The 20,522-nt window shown below is 37.1% G+C and overlaps 1 protein-coding gene across 1 annotated transcript in view; it reads right to left on the bottom strand.

Moving 5' to 3' along the window:
* Positions 1-20,522, bottom strand: part of Asx (transcriptional regulator additional sex combs) — a 331,051-nt gene that overhangs the window by 31,729 nt on the left and 278,800 nt on the right. The window contains exons 14-15 of the mRNA XM_090372619.1: positions 17,210-17,289; positions 4,537-5,607 (exon numbers count right to left, since the gene is read on the bottom strand). Of these exons, the coding sequence (XP_090228745.1) occupies positions 4,537-5,607; positions 17,210-17,289 (1,151 nt within the window). The remainder of the gene's footprint in view (positions 1-4,536; positions 5,608-17,209; positions 17,290-20,522) is intronic.

The following is a 20,522-nucleotide window of genomic DNA, read 5'->3' as shown; positions in this document are numbered from 1 at the left end:
AGACAGTTGTAGAACAGATGTGTGGAAATTTGCATTTAGCCAGTGGCTGGTTAATTGATGGAACAAACCTCCATCTGTTGTTGTTGTGGAAGTTTATAGGTTAAATAAATTTAAGGAGGAACTGGACAAACATTTAGAGGGAATGGTTGTGTGAATTTTTTTTTTTTTTTTTGGCTGATGCTACATAAGCTCATACACATGGATCTGCAAGACATCATAGCTCACTTCTTTCATCCCTTGCTCTATACAAAGCTAAATGATTCACCAGTTATACCTTTCCCTGCCCATCTCTCCTCTAGCCTGGATACAATCTACAGACATTTTCTCTGAGGTATACCATATTGTAATCTTTCCATTTACTCTAATAAACTCCAATCTTTTCTAAGAATGGAATTGACTCCTCTCTTCACCTAAGAAGAAACATGCATTTCAATGTAGAAAGGCACTAAAGTTACCCTTGAGCTGTTATAGTCCCTCGGAGGCACCACAGAAGCCTTTCCTTGCTTTGGAAAGTAAGGCAGGGCTGCTGTGGTAACAATTTTATTGGCTGGAGTGGGCAATGCTTACATAAGAAAATTGCAATTTGTCAGGTGTAATTTTTACCTTCAGATTGTTTAAATTGGTTGGCCATAAATAATGGTTGAAGTGCCATTCAGCCAGAACTAGACGTTACACTCAAAATTTATTAATTCAGGAATTGATATGGTACAAGATATGAAGGAAATAATACACAATTGAGAGATGATTAAAATGTAAAATTTTAACTTATAAGTTTTGATCCTCCTCTTTATCATTGTAATTACAATACACTGATAAAGTTTCCTCAAAAATTCAAAGTAAAAAAAAAAAAAAAAAGAAACTCTGATCCTCTTGTCAGCATGTTACACAACTTTGTATATACAGTAACAGGCTTCCCCCCTCTTACCCCAACCCTTGTCTTTCAATCCAGACATATTTCCAACTCACATTCCTTGCATTTACCACTAAACAACTTTCTTGGCAACTAAGATGAAATTAAATTTGATGAATATCAAACTGAAGCAGTTATTAACTCAGCAGTGGTGGGGAATGGGAGCTGATTACTAGACCCCACAACATATCTATTATGCATTAATTCCCTTTTTGAGATTAGTAGCTGTTGCTTTGTTTACCTTCCTAAATATACACTAAGTTTTACTTTGTCTATATTTAGTCTTTACCTTAAAATAAAATGTTACTTTGTAAAATAATAAGAGGAGTTTACCTCAATATAGTACGTAGAACACTTCAGTATGATACTCTCCAGAAATTAAAATGAAAAAAAAATCGAAAAACTTACATTAGAGTAAAAAATAATTAAAAACCAATTTAACACAATTAAAAATCAATTCAACGCAATTAAAAATATTAAAAAGAATCTAGCGAAAACATTCAAAACGATTTTCTTTCCTGAAGCTGACAACGCTTTTTGACTGTATGTCATGATCACAGGAATGAAAATCATTTTGAATGTTTTCGTTACATTCTTTTTAATATTTTTAATTGCGTTGAATTGATTTTTAATTTTGTTAAATTGGTTTTTAATTATTTTTTACGATAAGTTTTTCGATTTTTTCGTTTTAATTTCTGGAGAGTATCATACGGATGTGTTCTACGTATTATATTGAGGTAAACTCCTCTTATTATTTTACAAATATTAATATCAACATAGAACATATTGAGCATTACAGCTCTGATTCATACTATCTAATTCATTTTTAAACCCTTATTGACTATTTCATTCACTTCCTGTCTCTCCACGGATAACCTATTGATACACACAATTATGGGGGATTTTTTGAAAGGCTTGGTGCAAAATTACATTAAATCAACACTAAGATACTCGGCCCAAAGTTACCATATTTCTTTTCTAAAATATTGCCTTCAAAACAACATCATTCCAAGTTTTCCAGGGTTAATTTAAATCAAAAAATTTCGGGCATCAAACAACTAACACTGGCCACATCACGTAATATCGTTAAGCTTGCCTTAAAATCTTGATATTCAAATAAACAAAAATACCTTTCCCAGGTTAGGAAGCTTCGCGATAAATTAAAAAATTACCTACATACGAAAGATTGGTTGGTATTGAAGACCTCCATAGATTTAGGACGGGAAGCACAGGCCTCAGAAATAAAAAACAGACACATTAATAAATTGCAAACATTATCGGGAAGGTCAAGACACGTTCATGCAAATTCTAACACATTGTCACGGGCCTGCGACCAAGTACATACGAGTTGGGTGACAACCCCCCCCCCACACAGACACACAACATACTACCACAGAATACATCAGCTAGCTCACGAACACCACCTCACCCAGTATTCAACGAACCGTCATATCAATAGGTTACAAATCTTTCCTCGTGTACACTATCGCAGGACCAGATTTCACTTTTATCCAAAGGATTAAATTATAATTTACTACCTCGAAAACTACCTAAAAAATAATGTGTAACTGATATTGAATTTGGACTTTGTAATGTTCCACAAAAATATTTATTTATTCAACATGTCAACCAAGTAGTGAATAACATAAAAGAAATGCGACTTCCTAAATTGAATACACATGACAGTTCAGCTTTACGAGAACTTCGGGAAAATAAAGACATTATTATACAGAGGGCAGATAAAGGAGATACAGTGGTAATACTAGATAAACATGATTATATTAATAAGTTAGATTCAGTTGTTTCAAATACCTCCACTTATCTTTTTTTTTTTTTTTTTTGGTAGTTGTTGGCGCGCATAGGCTTCTGTGGCCATAATGCACCTACCAAGGTTTTTGCAGTACTTTGATCCAAGCCCGAGGTGAGAATCGAACCCACGACCTTTGGGTTGCCAGGCAGGCACTTTACCCACCCGGCTAGCCCGGTCGACCCACTTATCTTGAAGTAGACCCGGCACTGTTTACCAATTTGGTCAATCAATACAATAAAATGTTAACCACGTATTGAAAAAACGACTACATTACTATGGCTCAGTTAAAGGAATTGAAGGCCAGAACATACAATATTCCTGTACTTTTTGGTCAGGTAAAATTACACAAGACTGGATTTCCTATTCGACCTATTGTTTCCTACAGGAACTCAGCATTTTCATCCTTAGCCACACATGTATATAGCATTATAAAACCCTTTTGACAGGTAATACAATTTGGGATTAAGAACTATGATACATTATTTAATAATCTCAAAGACTGCAGACTTGGCGACAATGACAATTTATTCTCACTAGATGTTACCTCGTTATATACGAATGTAAACGTTGAATACACATTAGATATTATTTGGGATATGTTGAATAATAACTCGATACCGATTAATTATACGAAGCTTCCTATTAAGGAAATTTTTCAATTAATTAAACTGTTACTTGAGGCCAACTATATCACCTTTCGAGACAAGGTGTACAAACAAATTTTTGGATTACCAATGGGTTTGAGCTTGAGCGGCTTAATGTCAGAGATCTATCTCTCAACAATTTTCATTCCTGTGATCACGACATACAGTCAAAAAGCGTTGTCGGCTTCAGGAAGGAAAATCGTTTAGAATATTTTCGTTAGATTCTTTTTAACATTTTTAATTGCATTAAATTGATTTTGAATTGTGTTAAATTTATTTTAATTGTGTTAAATTGGTTTTTAATTATTTTTTACTCTAATGTAATTTTTTCAATTTTTTCGTTTTAATTTCTGGAGAGTATCATACGGAAGTGTTCTACATACTATACTGAGGTAAACTACTCATATTATTTTACAAATATTAATATCAACGTAGAATGTATTGAGCATTACAGCTCTGATTCATACTATCTAAATAAAATGTTACTATATAAGCACTGCATTCTGGTTATCACCATGGTGCTTAACCAATGGTGCAGCCATCAGCCAGAACATTTTTAAAGTATTCAAAGATCATTCAATCAGTTTCATGAGTAGCCTGCTAACAGGTTCATATTTCCTTGAGGTAACACCTTCAAGATTCATAACAGTACACATTGATGCTGGATATATTCAGATTACAGGAGGGTGGTTATTGGATCAGATCATAATAACGCAAAAAAATGCCAGCACAAATATCAAATACAAGTGCAAAACTTCTTCTTCCAACGTTCAGAGACTGCAATATCAATAGGGATCATTGTTAAGAGGTTACTGTAAGTTGCAAGTGTGTTGTCAATATCTAGTAATCTTGCTTGCCCTGAAGGATGTCATCACATCATATGACACTGTCAACATTAAACCAATCAGATTTATACAATTGATTGATTCATACAATTATACATTTAGACTCAATGATTAGTGTCTTGTTATATTCATCTTGTGTCTACACCTGTTTTCCTATCTCATAATTGTTTCTATTCTCATAAATTCTGTTACTGAGATATTATAGTACGACTAGTCTGAGGTATGGTTATTTTAAGAATGCCAAACAACTTTTTTTGCAACTTGTTCATACAGACACATGTTATCCAAAACACATACACACACAAATGATGATTGTAAGATACTTACATGACAGGCTGAATGGCTACTAATGGTCTCCAGAGGTGAGATAAAGCAGTCTGGAGCTAAATAAACAGCTTCAGCATGTGAAACACCAGAATTTTCTTCTCCATCAATACAACTGTTTCCAGAATCTGAGTTACCAGTATGTAAGCTAGACTCAATTTCTGTGCCTTCCAAGGTCCCAGTTACAATAACAACTGAACTCTTACTGTCTTCATTTTCACATTCTTCTTCAGCCAGCACACCTTCAACAGTGCCTGATTCTGTTGTTATAACAACTGAAGTAGTGCCATCAGCATTTGTTGTACTGGAATCAACTGTAAAAGCAAGGTCACTAGCAAATACAATCACCTGTTCAGCTTCTGCAGAGGGAGAAACAGAAGCAGAGTCTGTAACTACAACAAGAGATGAGTGTTCAGAAAGAGGTGAAGGTGATGAAGCCAGTGTTAAGTGGGATGGAAAATTAACCACTGATCCACTCACTACAGCAGAGTTAGTCAAAATCACCCTTTCTTGCTCACCAGAATGAAGAACCGAATCTTCTGTATCAGACTTCTCGGGTTTTGCTGGAGTTTCACTTAAAGATGAAGTTTCAGTTACAACAACATTTGCAACAGAAGAGTCAGTTTCATTAATTGTAGATGCAGCACTATTTGTAGTGCTGGAGGAATTTGAAGACTGGCATGTAGTTAATAACAGATCACTAGAACACTGCAATTCATGCTGAGATGCAAGTGGATGTAAAAGCGCAGAACCGATTACAACTTCTCTTGTCAAACTAGAATTAGCAAGAATTGTTTCTTGATTTGTACTGGTAATTAGAGGTGGTGACTCAGGTGAAGAAATTGAGGTGGTTACTGTAGAAGCAGTCATTCCAGGATGAGTTTTTATTTGCATGTTACCACTGCTAATGAACTGGGAGCGATTACGACTGGATTCAAGTACAGCTTGGCATATTTGATAGGATCTTTCAAGATTCACTCCATCATTGTTATGTCCCAAGCCCTTGTGTGTGTGTGACTTTAAAACAGGAACAGATCGAATGGTGATGGGAGGCACTAAGGTCTGGGAAGCAGTCTAGAATAAAAGAATAAACAAAGTGATTAATTACAGAAGGGCTAATTCATAGAAATTAAATATTATGTAAATATCTATAAATAAAGAATATTCAAGATAATACGTAAAACATAGATTCACAGAAAAATAAGAAATAATTCTAAAATAATGAAAATTTAGAAATAACCATAGCAGAATCTTTGAAGTCTGTGTGTTATCATACAAGAACATATTAAAAGAAATTTTTTTATGAAAACCCCAAGCACGAGAGGTACTTGGTACTGGTTGAAGATTGAGAAGATGAAAGAAGACATTTGTTGAATTTCTATAGACTGTAATTTTCAAGAAATGTGTATGAAAGAAAGTTGTTCCAGAAAACTCTCTGACCGTTTGGTCGTCCCGGAGTATAAACAGAAAATTTATTATTATTATTATTTAAAACGGAAGTTGAATGAATAAATGAGGAAGAAGAAAAGCTGATTCTGTGGGTTTGAAGTTGGACAGTAAAAGGATACTGACTGACTGACTGCGGCACGTGTTCAGACTGCTTTGGAAGAGAGAGCAGGAATTATAGAAGCCAATTCAGAAGAACAGTACCCATGGAAGTATCTACAGAAAAGGCATACAGCAGAAACAGATGTCTATGAGACAGGGAGGGGAGAGACTCTCTGTTAGAGATGAGTCATTAATTAACCTGACTGCCATCTTATGATGGAATCTAGAAGCCAGAGAGAGGTTTTGGGGGAACCGCTTCAGATGTGGAAACAATATGCCATGGTAGGGCTGATTTGCAATTTGTACAGAGTGAACATTGGAAGTGTTTGGAAGAAAAGTAATGCCAAGAGTGAAAGAGAAAATCAAAATAGATTAGAAGTCAGGGTGATCCCCAATAAGGATATGTGATCTTGCCCAGAAACCATAGTATCATTAAAGATAAGCATAGGTGCACAAGAATCCTTATTGTGAGATATAAGATAGGACTGAGTTTTAGAAGGATTGAAATCAACTAAGTTATCTTTATCCCACTGGAGAATTACCTAGAGATCAACAAGGAATTGTAGTGGATATTCGAGAAGATGAAGCTGTTTGTGCAGGGCAAGGTTTCTCAAACTGTAAGGTGGAATTCAATGTGCTATCATCAGCAAAACTATGGATACAATTTCTGGTCAATGGAAGAAGGTCATTAATATACAAGACGAGAGGAGTGAGAGAAAGAACCAAACCTTGGGAAACCCCAGCATTGGCAGAGAAGTTAGAAGACAGAGAGCCATCTACCATTACCTGCAGTGAGCAGTCAGAGAAAACTGGATACCTAATTACAAAAAACGGCAAACCATTAGATGGAAGCTTATTTAGAAGACTCTTATGACAAACACAATCAAAAGCCTTTGAAATGTCAAGAGCAACTGCTTGAGTTTCACCAAACTTTTCCATTGACTTAGTCCACAGATGGGTAACATAAGCAAGAATATCACCAGTGGATCGACACTGATGGAATCCATGGTGGCAATCACTGATCAGATGGAAGGTTTCTAGAGAGTTTAAGAGTTGGTGGTTAATTGATTTCTCCATTACTTTAGAAAGAGTAGAAGTGCAAAGGGACAATAATTGGATGGGACGGATATGTCACCCTATTTTAGGTAACTGGCCGGAAAAGAACAAATTTCCACACAGAAGGGAAAACACTGGTGGAATAAGAAAGTGAAAAAAGGCAACACAGAACAGGAGTAAGCTCAGGAGCGCAGGTTTTGAGAACAAGTGGAGAAATATCATGAGGACCTTTCTTAGCATCAAGATTGTTTAAAATCCTTCTGACATTCTTTTGACGGAAGACCACAGGAGGCATTGAATGGTGTGTACTGAGGATCGTAGGAGGTGCTTTACTAAGATCATCAATACACGAGTTGGAAGAAAAGTAGGATGCTAGCAGGTCAGCTTTATGTTTTGCTGAAGTGGTTACAGAATCATCTGGTTTTGTCAGAGGTGGGAATAGAGATGGGCAAAAGTTGTGGCCAATAGCGCTTTGGCAAGAGAGAGAGAGAGAAAAAATGTCCAATGTATAGATATGTCGAAAAATGTATGCTTCATTACAATTTTGAAATTTTATCTTGGTTATGTGGAATTAGCCTATTTTTTGTGCATACTGATTGGATTAAATAAAGAAGTTATTTAGAACTGTTCAAACACTTTATACACCATGATAAATAATTTTAATAAATGAGCATCACATTACAAACCCATTACCTGGACTTTGTTCACATGCATAATTAATAAAAACAAAGGTTGCAAATTACCCTTTCTCTGCTGCCATCTTTCTACAAATGCAAAGTACTAAATAAGAAGTATGGGCAATCCAGTGTCTTGCATTCTTACAGCCTCTCATTCCCCGGCACTCCCCACCATGTCCCATTAGTCCCTTCTTCATTTTACTGTTGAAAAGCACATTCCATAAATCCATTATATTCTCTCCTTGTTACTGGTTAAAGCCAATTGGCTAAATTTCTTGATATAAAAGGCTTCTTTTGTTTATATTTTTTCAGTCTCTTTCCCTCCCTATTACTGCAAAGTTTCTATCACTATGTTTCTTGAATGCATACTAATGTTGATGACGCTGTAGGGCAGATATCATCTTTTAAGGGTACAAAAGGTGATACTGTTGTACATGTTGGCACTAATGACCTTAAGATTAAGAGATCTGCAGATTTACTTAAAAAGTACAGGTCAATGCTGGAATAAAGTTGCCAGAGTTAGGGTTAAATTTGAAAGTGTCTGCAATTCTGCCCAAACACACGATAGGAGAGAGTATATAATGAGAGCCTTGTCAATCAATTTGGCCCTTGAGAGATTGTGCAAGGCTCACAGGGTACAATTTTTTTCAGTGTGGTCTGTGCTTGCTAACAGGAGAGAAAGGGTGCATAAATATTTGCTGATGCTATTGAGGCAGTATTGGTGGGTTGGAAAACTGCTAGATTGGGGAGATTCACAGACTAAAAGATTAGCGGTAATCGCAGGCAGAGGCGAAAGTGATTCTTGCACTGCTCCTATTGTAATGAGCAGCAGCCTAGAGAGCAAGTTGCTAGGGACTTCAAGAGCTGCTGGGAGTCATCATGGAACAAGTAAATACATGGGCTATGTTAGGGATAACTAAGAGTAAGAACAAGTACATTTACACTAATGCTAGAAGCACAGTAAATAAAATTGATGAATTTGAAGTGCTGATCAAGACATCAAAGGCAGTTATTGTTGGAATATCAGAGACGTGGCATCGCACAGATATAAGCACTGCAGAATTGGAATTTGGGGTGTACAATGTGTAGAGAAAGGACAGACAGGGTAGGAATGGAGAATGAGGGTTATGCTGTTAGTTAAGAAACACATAAAATCTAAGGAAGTGCATCCAGTTGACATGGGTGGACAGTGCAATGTTGAGTCTGTTTGGTGTGACATAAACACTGGGAAAGGGAAAATGAGAGTAAGAGTAAGTTATAGGCCTAATAACTCTGATGAGTACAATGAACAGTTGTACAGAGAAATAGAATGGGCCAGTAAATCAGAATGTCTTGTGATGGGGGAATTTAACTTACCAGATATTGACTGGAACTTGTGGGTTATTCACTTGCATGCTAGCAAGACTTTTGTGGATTTATTGGAGGATTGTTTTCTACAGCAACATGTTCGAGGGGCGTCCAGAGGAAGTATATGATATGATTTGATCTGATTATCAGCAGTGTTTATTTATGCATTAAGAATTTGCAGATAAAGGAATCACTAGGTGACAGTGATCACAGCGTACTGATGTGGGATTTACTTAAAGATGTAACTAACATCAAGGTTAAAGGGAAGGGTTTTTGTTTTCGTAAAGGTGACTACAGTGGTCTCAAACAGTTTATAAATTCTATACAGTGGGATCAACTGATGATATTACCAATGATGAATTCTAAATGGGCCTTCAGGGACTTAATCTTGGAGTCTATTAGGCTTTTCATACCAACTAAGAAATACTGTTCAAGGTTCAGGCCTAAATGGATGTCAGATGAATTAATGAGGCTCGTGACAGGGAAGAAAAATGCATGGGATGCATATAAATTATTAGGCAACACAGAAACCTATGGTAGATATAAGCTAGTCTGTAATCAAGTCACAAAAGAGGTTAGGCAGGCGAAGGCAGATTACGAGAAATCTTTGGTAAAGGACACAAAGAAAAACAGCAAAGAGTTCTTTATTTATGTAAATTCTAGAAGGAAGGAGATGAATCAGATTGGTTCACTTAACATAGATGGATCAACTATTGATGATCCTGCTCAAGTAGCTGATAAACTGAATGAGTATTTTGCATCTACATTCACACATGAGGAGTTATTCAAGGAGGGGAATGCCAGAAGTTTATCAAACTCTAACAGGGAGCTAAGTGATTTTGTAATAACTGAGAGCAAAGTGGAGGAGAAATTGTTGAAGTTAAACATAAAAAAGGTACCTGGGACAGATGTAATCTATCCAGTTATAATGAAGGAGGTAGCAAGGGAAGTAAGCAAACCCTTAGCCATAATTATGAGAGCATCCTTAGACTCAGGGGAGGTCCCAAAGCACTGTTTCAAAGCTATTGGCCTATCATCGGTGGGCATCACCTCTCATATTGTGTGATTATCTTCATAACTGGGTTATGTCTGCAATATCAGGGTACCTGCCCACCCACCGATGATAGTCCAATAGCTTTGAAATGGTGCCGTCAGGGGAGACTGATATTCACAGAGTTTCCAAGAATAGGTAACAAGAGTCTTCTCTACTGGGAAAACATTGCCTATTTGAGGAATTTGAGTTTTTGAGTGGTGTGAGTTGGAGTATCCTACTTTTTGCTTTTAGCATTAGCATAGGCATTTGATGCAAGAAAGCAAGCTTATGCAGCATCAGCCAAAAAAAAAAAATAAATAAAAAATAACCACTTTCACTTCACCCCTCTGTTCGTTCGAAATACCTGTCCAGCTGAGCCTTAAACTTATTTAGGCTATCAACATCCACGACAAAGGATGGCAGTCTGTTCCACCAACCAACCATCCGCTGGCTAAAGGCAAATTTCCTCACTTCTATCCTACATCCGTCTTTCCTCAATTTGAATTTATGCCCTCTCAGGTGATTATTCTGAGCAAGAGGAAGAATCCCATCAGCATTGAGCATGCTCAAACCATTTAAGGCTTTATACACCTCTATCAGATCATCTCGCTGGTGCCTAGTCTCCAGACACTGTAATTTGCAAAACTTAAGCCTTTCTTTGTAAGAGCACCCCTTTGTTCCATTCACTAATCTTGTTGCCCTTCTCTGTACTCGTTCCAGCATCTCTACATCCTTCTTGAAACGAGGCCTCCAGACCTGTATACAGTACTCTTATACAAGGGAATAATCACCTCCTTATCCCTGCTAGAAAAATTCATATATATCATCGACAATACACCATGAGCTACTCTTGCAGCCCTTCTGCACTGCTCAGAAAACTTCATATCTGCCTGCACAACCACCCCCACGTCCCTTTCATTCTCTACCACTGTCAGTGTAGTACCACAGATACGTTGCTCTGGGGTTAATGTTAAACTTCATTTGCCACCTCTCAGCCCATCTGCTCAACCTTTCCAGATCCTGTTGCAGTAGCATAGTGTCAGTAGTGTCCTTGACAACCCGGCCAACCTTCATATCATCTGCAAACTTGGACATTAAGCTTGATATACCATCATCAATATCATTTATAAATACACAAAACAATAATGGACCCAATACTGAAACCTGAGGGACTCCAATAATAACATTAGTCCACGATGAGCAGTGTCCATTGATTACCACTCTCTGTCTTCTCCCCCTCAACCACGTCTTTATCCATAGCAGCAATTTGCCTCCAATGCCACACTACTCCAATTTGTGCAGCAGTCTTTCTTGTGCAACAGTATCAAAAGCCTTTCTAAGATCCAAGTATATAATATCAAAGTTATTCTCTGCATCCAGTTCTTTTGTGACTGCATCATAGTATCCAATCAAATTAGTCAGGCAAGACTTCCCCTTAAGAAAACCATGCTGTGTCTGAGCTATAACTGAAGTCTTGTCTAGATGATCCTGCAGTGCTTCTTTAACCAGTGCCTCCATTAATTTTCCGGGAACAGAAGTTAAACTAACAGATCTTTAATTACTTGTGTCAGCCTTTGATCCTCCTTTGTGAATTGGGGTCACATTTGCACATCTGCAGTCCATGGGTACTTCCCCTGAGTCCAAGGAAGCTCTCATAATTATGGCTAAGGGTTTGCTTACTTTCTTTGCTGCCTCCTTTAATATAACTGGATAGATCCCATCCACCTCAGGTGCCTTTCTTGTATTTATTTTCAACAATTTCTCCTCCACTTTACTCTCAGTTATTACAAGATTCTCTAGCTTACTGCCAGAGTTGAATACACCTTTGGCATTCCCCTCGCTGAATAACTCCTCATGTGTGAATGTCGATGCAAAATATTCATTTAGTTTGTTAGCTACCTGAGCAGGATCATCAACAGTTGACCCATCGATATCAAGTGGACCAATCTGATTCATCCCCTTCCTTCTAGAGTTTAAATAAGTAAAGAACTATTTGCTGTTTTTCTTTGCATCTCTTGCCAAAGATTTCTCGTAATCTGCCTTCGCCTGCCTAACCTCCTTTGTAACTTGGTTAAAGATCAACTTGTATCTATCATAGGCTTCTGTGTCATGTGTTAATTTGTATGTATCCCATGCATTTTTCTTCTCTGCCATATGTCTCATTAGTTCATCTGACATCCACTTAGGCCTAAACCTTGAACAATATTTCTTAGATGGTATGTAAAGCCTAGTAGCTTCCAAGCTAAGTTCTTTGAATGCTTCCCATTTTGAATTTGCTGTTGGTAACATCATCAGTTGGTCCTACTATATAGAATTTAAATACTGTCTCAGTCCATTGTAGTCGCCTTTATGAAAGCAATAACCCTTCCCTTTACCCCTAATGGTAGTTACCTCTTTGAGTAAATCCCACTTCAGCACACTGTGATCACTGCCACCTAGTAGTTCATTTACCTGCAGATTCTTAATGCATGAAGAATCACTACTGATAATCAAATCAAGAGTATTACTCCCTCTATTTGCCTCCCGAACATGCTGATGTAGAAAACACTCATCCAATAAATCCACAAAAGCCTTGCTAGTGTGTGAGTGACCAGCCCCCAAATTCCAGTCAATATCTGGGAAATTAAAATCCCCCATTATAAGACACTCTGAATTACTGGCCCACTCTATTTCCCTGTACAGTTTCTTATTATACTCATCAGAGTCATTAGGCCTATAGCACACTCCTACTCTCAATTTTGATCTCCCAATGCTTATGTCACACCAAACTGACTCGACACTGCACTGTCCAGCAATGTCGACTGGCTTCACTTCCTTGGATTTTATGTATTTCTTAACTAATAGCATAAACCCTCCTCCCTTCCTATCCTGTCTATCCTTTCTGTAGACATTGTACTCCCCAAATTCCAGTTCTGCATTTCTTATATCTGTGTGACACCACGTCTCTGAAATCCCCACAATATCTGCCTTTGATGTTTTGAGCAATACCTCAAATTCATCAAATTTATTTACTAAACTCCTAGCATTGGTGTACATGCAAGTATACATGCACCTGTTCTTTTTCTTAGCTACCCTAACACAACCCATGTGTTTACTTGTACCCCAATGATTCCCAGCAGTCTCTGAAATATCCTGCATCTTATTTTCCAGGCTGCGGCTCATTCCAATAGAAGCAGTGCAAGAATCACTTTCTCCTCTGCCAGTGGCTACTGTTAATCTATTAGTCCTTGTATCCCCCCAATCTAGCAGTTTTCCAACCCACCTAACACTGCCTCGATAGCGTCAGCAAACATTTTTGCACCCTTTCTATTTAAGTGTATCCCATCCCTGTAGAAGCAGTCTCTCCTGTTAACAAGTACAGACCAGGCTGAAAAAAATTCTACCCCTTGAGCCTTGCACAATCTTTCCAGGGCTGAATTGATCGACAGGGCTCTCATCAAATACTCCCTCTTATCGTGTCTGGGCAGAATTGCAGACACTTTCAAATTCAACCCTAATTCACGGCTTTTTTCCAACAGTGACCTGTACTTGTTAAGTAATTCCGCTGGTCTCCTACTCTTAATATCATTAGTGCCAACGTGTACAACTATATCACCTTTTGTGCCCTTAAAAGATGATATCCGCTCTACAACGTCATCAACCTTTGCCCCTGGCAGACATACCCTGGTGAGTCTAATAGTCTTTTCTTTTCTAAGTCTAATAGGGACAAGTGGACAGTAGAGTTATTATCACACACATATACAAACAGCTTTGAAACAGTGAAGTCTGGGTGGTGGTACTCACTGAGAATAAGTAACAACAGTCTTCTCTATTAGTGAAGCGTTACTTATTCGAGGTAGTGTGATACCATGGAAACTTGTTGTGAAGGAAGAGCACAATATGAGATACAGAGCAAATAATGCCTCCCACACTAAATGCTTTCTTTTTGCTTTCAATACTACTTTGCCAAGCTAAGTTAAAAGATATAAAAATTATATCACATATCTCAACACTCAAATTGGACAATTCTAACTGGAAATCATTCTATGTATTTTTTAATTAATTAATTAATTTTTGTATTTATTTAAAAATAACCCCAGTAGCTCACATCTGGTGAGTGTGGGCTTGGCACACCCAGGGTCCTGAACTGCATATAATCATTCTTCTCTTTCTTGGTGATTCTACTTCTGACTCTCTCTCTCTCTCTCTCTCTCTCTCTCTCTCTCTCTCTCTCTCTCTCTCTCTCTCGGGGTAGAGTGTTTTTTTTTTTTTTTTTTTTTGTCTGGTGCAGCATAAGCCTCGGGCTTCCTTACACCATGTGCTAGTGATAATAATAATAATAAAAAATTATTTTGTTAAATTTTATGTATTTTGATGCATAGTTGCATGTAATCTTTTCCTTCTAAGCAGCTTCCACTGTTAATCTCTTCTGTAAAATAGCAACCTATTTATGTGCTCAAAAAATAGATTTAATTCCACACAGTAAAATTTCACAAATTTTACTGCGTGTTTTACTAGGTAAAAGTTCACAAATGTAATCAAACACATTTTTCTGGCTGTGCTCACACTGAGAATCTTCTGTCTACCACTGTCAGCCATTCTAAAGTGACATTAAACTTTTCACCATCTGAAGCAAGTGATGAATGACCAGCTTATGTAGTTAATTTGTGAGAGCAATTTGTGCTAAGTTACAAAATTTATTGTAAGCAATAAAACTAAAAAAGAAATATTTCACCTTTTTTGTTTGGATTACATGTATTAAATGGCAAAAAATATCCCAAGAAATGGATACTCTGTCTTTTGCAGGTACATACAATTATACATAATAAACATATAGTACTTGTTTTCAATTGTTATCTTTCTTGTATGCTGACTAAATGAACATGTTGATCTTACCAAAATGAAACTAAAAGATTCTTAACATTTTAAATGAGAACTGCAAAGTTCTTAACAGTGTTAAGATCATTTAAAGATTTTAAAAATTTTTATTGATCAATACTGACATGTTCTTGTCCTGTTTGATTACTTCGATCCCATTCAAATCAAAATGGATATAATTTGGTCCCTTTAACTTTGAATTAACAGGTTTTAATGTATTATTTTCTAGGGAATTACAATGTTTAATGATTTTTATTTATTTATGTCAAAGTTTGGGACTTTGACATAAATACTATGTCACTTTAAGTTACTTCAGTTTCTTAATGGTTTATTCCCATCTCTCTGCCCTACTACCACTTGTTCAAATGAGAATTAGTCATACAGTTTCAATAACTGAAGCCTAGTGCTTATCTATGAGGTCTCGATACATTGAAGCTTTGCTCAAATAAGAATCTAATCCACTAGATGATACATATAATATAATACTTTACTTTCCAAATTTTTTATAAACAGCTGTCACATTACATGTGATAGAAAAGAGAAGCAGATCCAACAGCGGTCCAGTATCTTATTATATAATAACATATACTTATTATAGTTATATATAATAACATATACTTATACAATGAAAGGACAGAATTCATGGGATACCTAGTGGACGAACGTGGCCATCGACGTCTGTCTCGCATTGTTTCAGCCAACCAGAGAGCGACAGTAGTGCAAATTACTGCTGACTTCAATGAGGAGGTGCCAGAAACGCCTCCACCAAAACCACCAGGCGATCATTAGCCGCAATAGGTTATGGAAGCCGCTGACCCACCAGAGTCCCAATACTAACACCACAACGCAGGACTCTACACCTCAACTGGGTGAAAGAACATCGGCATTGGACCTTGGATGATTGGAGACAGGTTTCCTTGTCCGATGAGTCCCGCTTTCAGTTATTTCAAGTGGGCGGAAGGGTGCATATCTGGAGAAAATTGCGCTATGCACCCGTCACATCAACAAGGAAGTGTTCAGGCAGGTGGATGGTCAGTAATGGTCTGGGGCATGTTCAACTAGCACATATTGGGTCCCCTGGTACATCTAGATGCATCTCTGAATGGTCCAGGTTACATGTCCATCCCTGCAGACCATCTGCAACTGGTGCACTATGGCCATAGTTTCCGATGTGCCTAATAAATCTCCAAACAAACAAACAAACTTCATGGTCATTGTGCACCCACAAGGCAATGGATTCTTCCAGCAGGACAATGTGCTTCCGCATAGAGCTGTGGTGAATAGAACATGGTTCGAAGAGCATTCTGCAGATTTTACCACCATGGAATGGCCTCCCCGTTCACTAGACATGAACCCTGTGGAGCATCTTTGGGATGCTGTGGAAAGGTCTGTTCGAGCTTTGGATCCTCCACCCAGGAATGCAATGGAATTATGGACAGCGATGCAGCAAGCATGGATGGAAATACCTGTGGACACTTTTGTGAACTACTGGACTCAATGCCTCACCATGTGACTGCCTTTATCTGGGCGAAAGGTGGGCTTATCCATTACTAGGTAGGTATCCCATGATTTCTGTCCACTCAGCCTTATTATATAATAGAAAAGACATAATAAAGAAAGCAAAACATGACAAATTTCTATGATCTCTGCAGAAATCAGGCTTTTTTTTGTCTTTTGTTTTGAAGGCTTTTAGAATATGTATTTCTTAAGTTTGCCTTTAGCCAGCGGTAGTTTTTTTTTTTTTTTCTTTGTTAGTTGTTGGTGCATCAGCTTCTGTGGCCATAATGCACCTCCCAAAGTTTTTGCATTTTACTGTGATCCAGGCACAAGGCGGGATTCAAACCCGCGACCTTTGGGTTGCCATGCAGGCACTTTACCCATCTTGCTAGCCCGGTCGGCCCAGCAGGTAGTTTGCTGGAACAAATTTCCATCTGTTGTTATGGAAGTTGAAGCTTAAATAAATTCAAGGCAGAACTAGACAAACATTTGGAATGAATGGATCAGTGAAATGGGAATGGGTTTTTTTTTTTTTTTTTTTTGGCTGATGCTGTATAAGCTTGCTTTCTTGCATCATGTGTCTCTACGAATGCTAATGCTACTGTTGACAGAATGTTTGAAATAAATCATCTAAATATTAACTTCAAAAAACTGATCTCACCTCATGCACATCCAGCAAATCATCAGAGACATAGCCAAGAGGAATACTGGTTTGAATTGATGGTTTAACTTTTGGGCAATCTGTAATTTAAAGATAATTTCTGTAATTAAGACATAATTAGAAAGAAATTTATGGAATCTATATTCAATGACACATTACAGAATCACTTCTATGGATTTGTGAAAGGGAAATCATACTTATCTACGAGGGGGCATTCAAAAAATAAGTTATACCTGCCACCATCTCTTGGTATAATTGCACAACAAATGTGGCGCCTTTGTGGAATGGAGTTCATATCGTGTGTCCACTGGTAGGTGAGTTTCGTTGAAGTAGCGGTAACAGTTGTGTAGGAGCAAGCATTCATAATGGCACGTCAACTAGAATATTACTCCAAGTTCGAGGTATGTGGTACAGTACGATTTTTGTGGGCAAAACGTCTGAATTGTTCCGAGATTCATCGTGAAATAACAGCGGTGTATGGGTAAAATGCAATGTCGTGTCCAACCATAGCGAAATGGTGCCAGCAGTTTGAAAGTAGTCGCACAGAACTGACGGATACTGATCGAAAAGGAAGGCCATCAGTGTCGACCACTGCAGACAATGTGATGCAGGTTGATGAAATGATTCGCAATAATCAAAGACTGACAGTCACAGAGATGGCAAAGGAGTTGGATATTTTGATAGGCAGTGTTCATTCCGTCGTCCACAAACATCTTGACTATCGCTAATTGTGTGCACGATGGGTTCCTCGTTCACTGACAGACGAAAACAAAGGTCAATGTTTTTTGTCTTCTCTATCCTTCCTTCAACACTATTCGTGGAAGGCCATGACTTCTTACACTGCATCACCACTGGCAATGAAACGTAGGTGTACCATTTCACCCCAGAAACGAAGAGAGTGTCTATGGAATGGGGAGACACAACATCGCCTGTGCGGAAGAAATTCAAAGTTGCACCATCAGCAGGAAAGGTCATGGTCACTGTGCTTTTCGACTGTGAAGGAGTTGTTTACATGGAATTTATGGCAAAAGGCACAACAATTAATGCTGCCAAACATTACGGTCTTTGCGAACAGCCATGAAAAACAAGAGGCCTGGAAAGTTAAGCAAAGGTGTTGTTCTCATTCAGGACAATGCCATGCTACACAATGCACGCACAACATGACACTTGCTCCAAAGTTTTGGATGGAAGGCATGGCAACATCTGCTGTACAGGCCTGATCTTTCGCCTTGTGACTATCACATCTTCGGCAAGCTGAAAGAACATCTAGGGGGCAACGATTTGAAAATGACGAGCAGGTGCGAACAGCAGTTCGACGGTGGCTAAATGACCAAGGAGTGGATTTCTATCATCAGGGAATTGAACGTTTAGTCACATGTTCCGAGAAGTGTTTACACCAACTTGGTGACTGTGGAAAAGTAGTGCAAGGTATGTATGTGCTTTCTATTGCATAATGTTACATACCTCAATAAATGTATCCTGGGCTACAATGATCCAGTGTAACTTATTTTTTGAATTACCCTTGTAACTTGATAAATTACTATGATGTTATTAGCAATCCATCTGGATGTAAGAAACAAGCAAAAGCATCCACCTTTCTCTAGGCAATTACCATTCCCATGTGGCATCTGTGAGATGCCAGCAACAGTAGTCTAATCTTCACATAGAGCATTGGTTTTGCCAGCTAAATGCAAACAGCTGACAAAAATACAGATGTTCACACTGCAGAATCTGTTTCATTGAGGGGGATGAATGACCTTGAAAATTCTAAAAAATAAGATTAAATCTTTATTGTTATTATTGGTTTCTCTCGTTTATTTTTGTTCGATATTTTTAAAATGAATTCAGTAAATCATAACTAAAACAGCATCATTTTCAATTAATTATAAAAGCTAAAAAGCAATTTTTTATGATTAAAACAAAAAAGGATGTCTCACATGTTGTGAGAGTTTTTGTTAAATTGAGGATGCAAGTGATGGAAGGTTAAATTACATTGTTAAAGATGTATATTGCATGTCAGAATTTAGAGATGTTACTAAAGTTTAAATAGAGTTGCAAATGACTGCAGCTAGACATGCTACTTCTAAGCAATCTGGAATGGTTATAGGGATGATCGAGAAAACAGTAGTCATGATTTAATGCTGCTAAATTTAAGGTCTTGTAAGGTTTTGGGAAATAATAGCCCAAGAGGAAACTTATAGATTTGGGAGAATGTTAACTAAAAGTAGCAATTGATGAGGACTAGGAAATGATGATGTAGGCAGATAATCAATGATTACAGATACTACTCAAAGGGGAGGTAAAATTTAATTAAATTATAAATTACAGTAAGAGTAATAAAACAATGTGTCATTGAAGGAATATGCCCATGATTATAATGTACCTTAAGTCGATTAAAATAATTAAATTATAATTTAATTAAAACTTATATAATGCTATACTCAAAAGTAAATTAAAACTGTTAAATGTGATGTTATCATGAGGAACAATATGAAGAGAAAAAGTGCAAGGAATGCTTACATCTATTTTTATTTTTGTTATTCATTACACTACATTGTTTGTATTTATTCAAATGTTTTCATAATGAATCAAAATTTTCAAATTCTCAATTGTTTTGCAATAAATTTCCTTCTACAGTGCATGATTTATTTATTGTGATTACAAATAATGTTATCATTTGTATAAGTTATCACTTTTATGAAATTCTGATTAGATATATACAAATACATAGAAAAAATTGTTTATTGTAATAAGCGATTTAGCTTATGTCATGACTTTTTTAGACTTATTGTAGCTTATGAATGTACAGTGGAAGTGATTACGTAACATCGTGATTTGTTCTTGAACTCTAAAATGTTGCATATCAAGTTACTGCTCTTGCTTCGTACAGTTCATATGGTTGTTAGTGTCATTAATCCATGAAAATAAGTACTGCATCTGTACCCCTACCACCAATGTGACTGTTTTACAGTAGAGCATTAACCCTTTTCTAATCTTGATTTTAATATTTTCTTTATTTGTTTTTAATGGTTTGTACAGATTTAAAGAAACATCATGTATGACAATTTACTTTTTATTGATGACTTTCTTGAAGAAATAAAGTGGATGGACAGTCAAATTAAAGTAATTTATACTGCTTGATTTTAATGTTTGCTTTTTGTCCACTTCCACCATTTTATGTACACATTTCTGCTCTGCATCAATAAACAGCACTGAACAGCTACATCCCTATGTCATCAGTTTTAGTTATCAATTAATGTGTGTCCTGAAGTGATCTCAATACAATAAGTGGTGTTCACTATATTCACATTTA

The sequence above is a fragment of the Mastigoproctus giganteus genome, chromosome 4 (genome assembly GCF_048544385.1).
Source record: "Mastigoproctus giganteus isolate SK-2022 chromosome 4, ASM4854438v1, whole genome shotgun sequence".
Lineage (NCBI taxonomy): Eukaryota > Metazoa > Arthropoda > Arachnida > Uropygi > Thelyphonidae > Mastigoproctus > Mastigoproctus giganteus.
The sequence above is the reverse complement of the archived record's forward strand: the minus strand, read 5'-3'. Positions and strand labels throughout refer to the sequence as shown.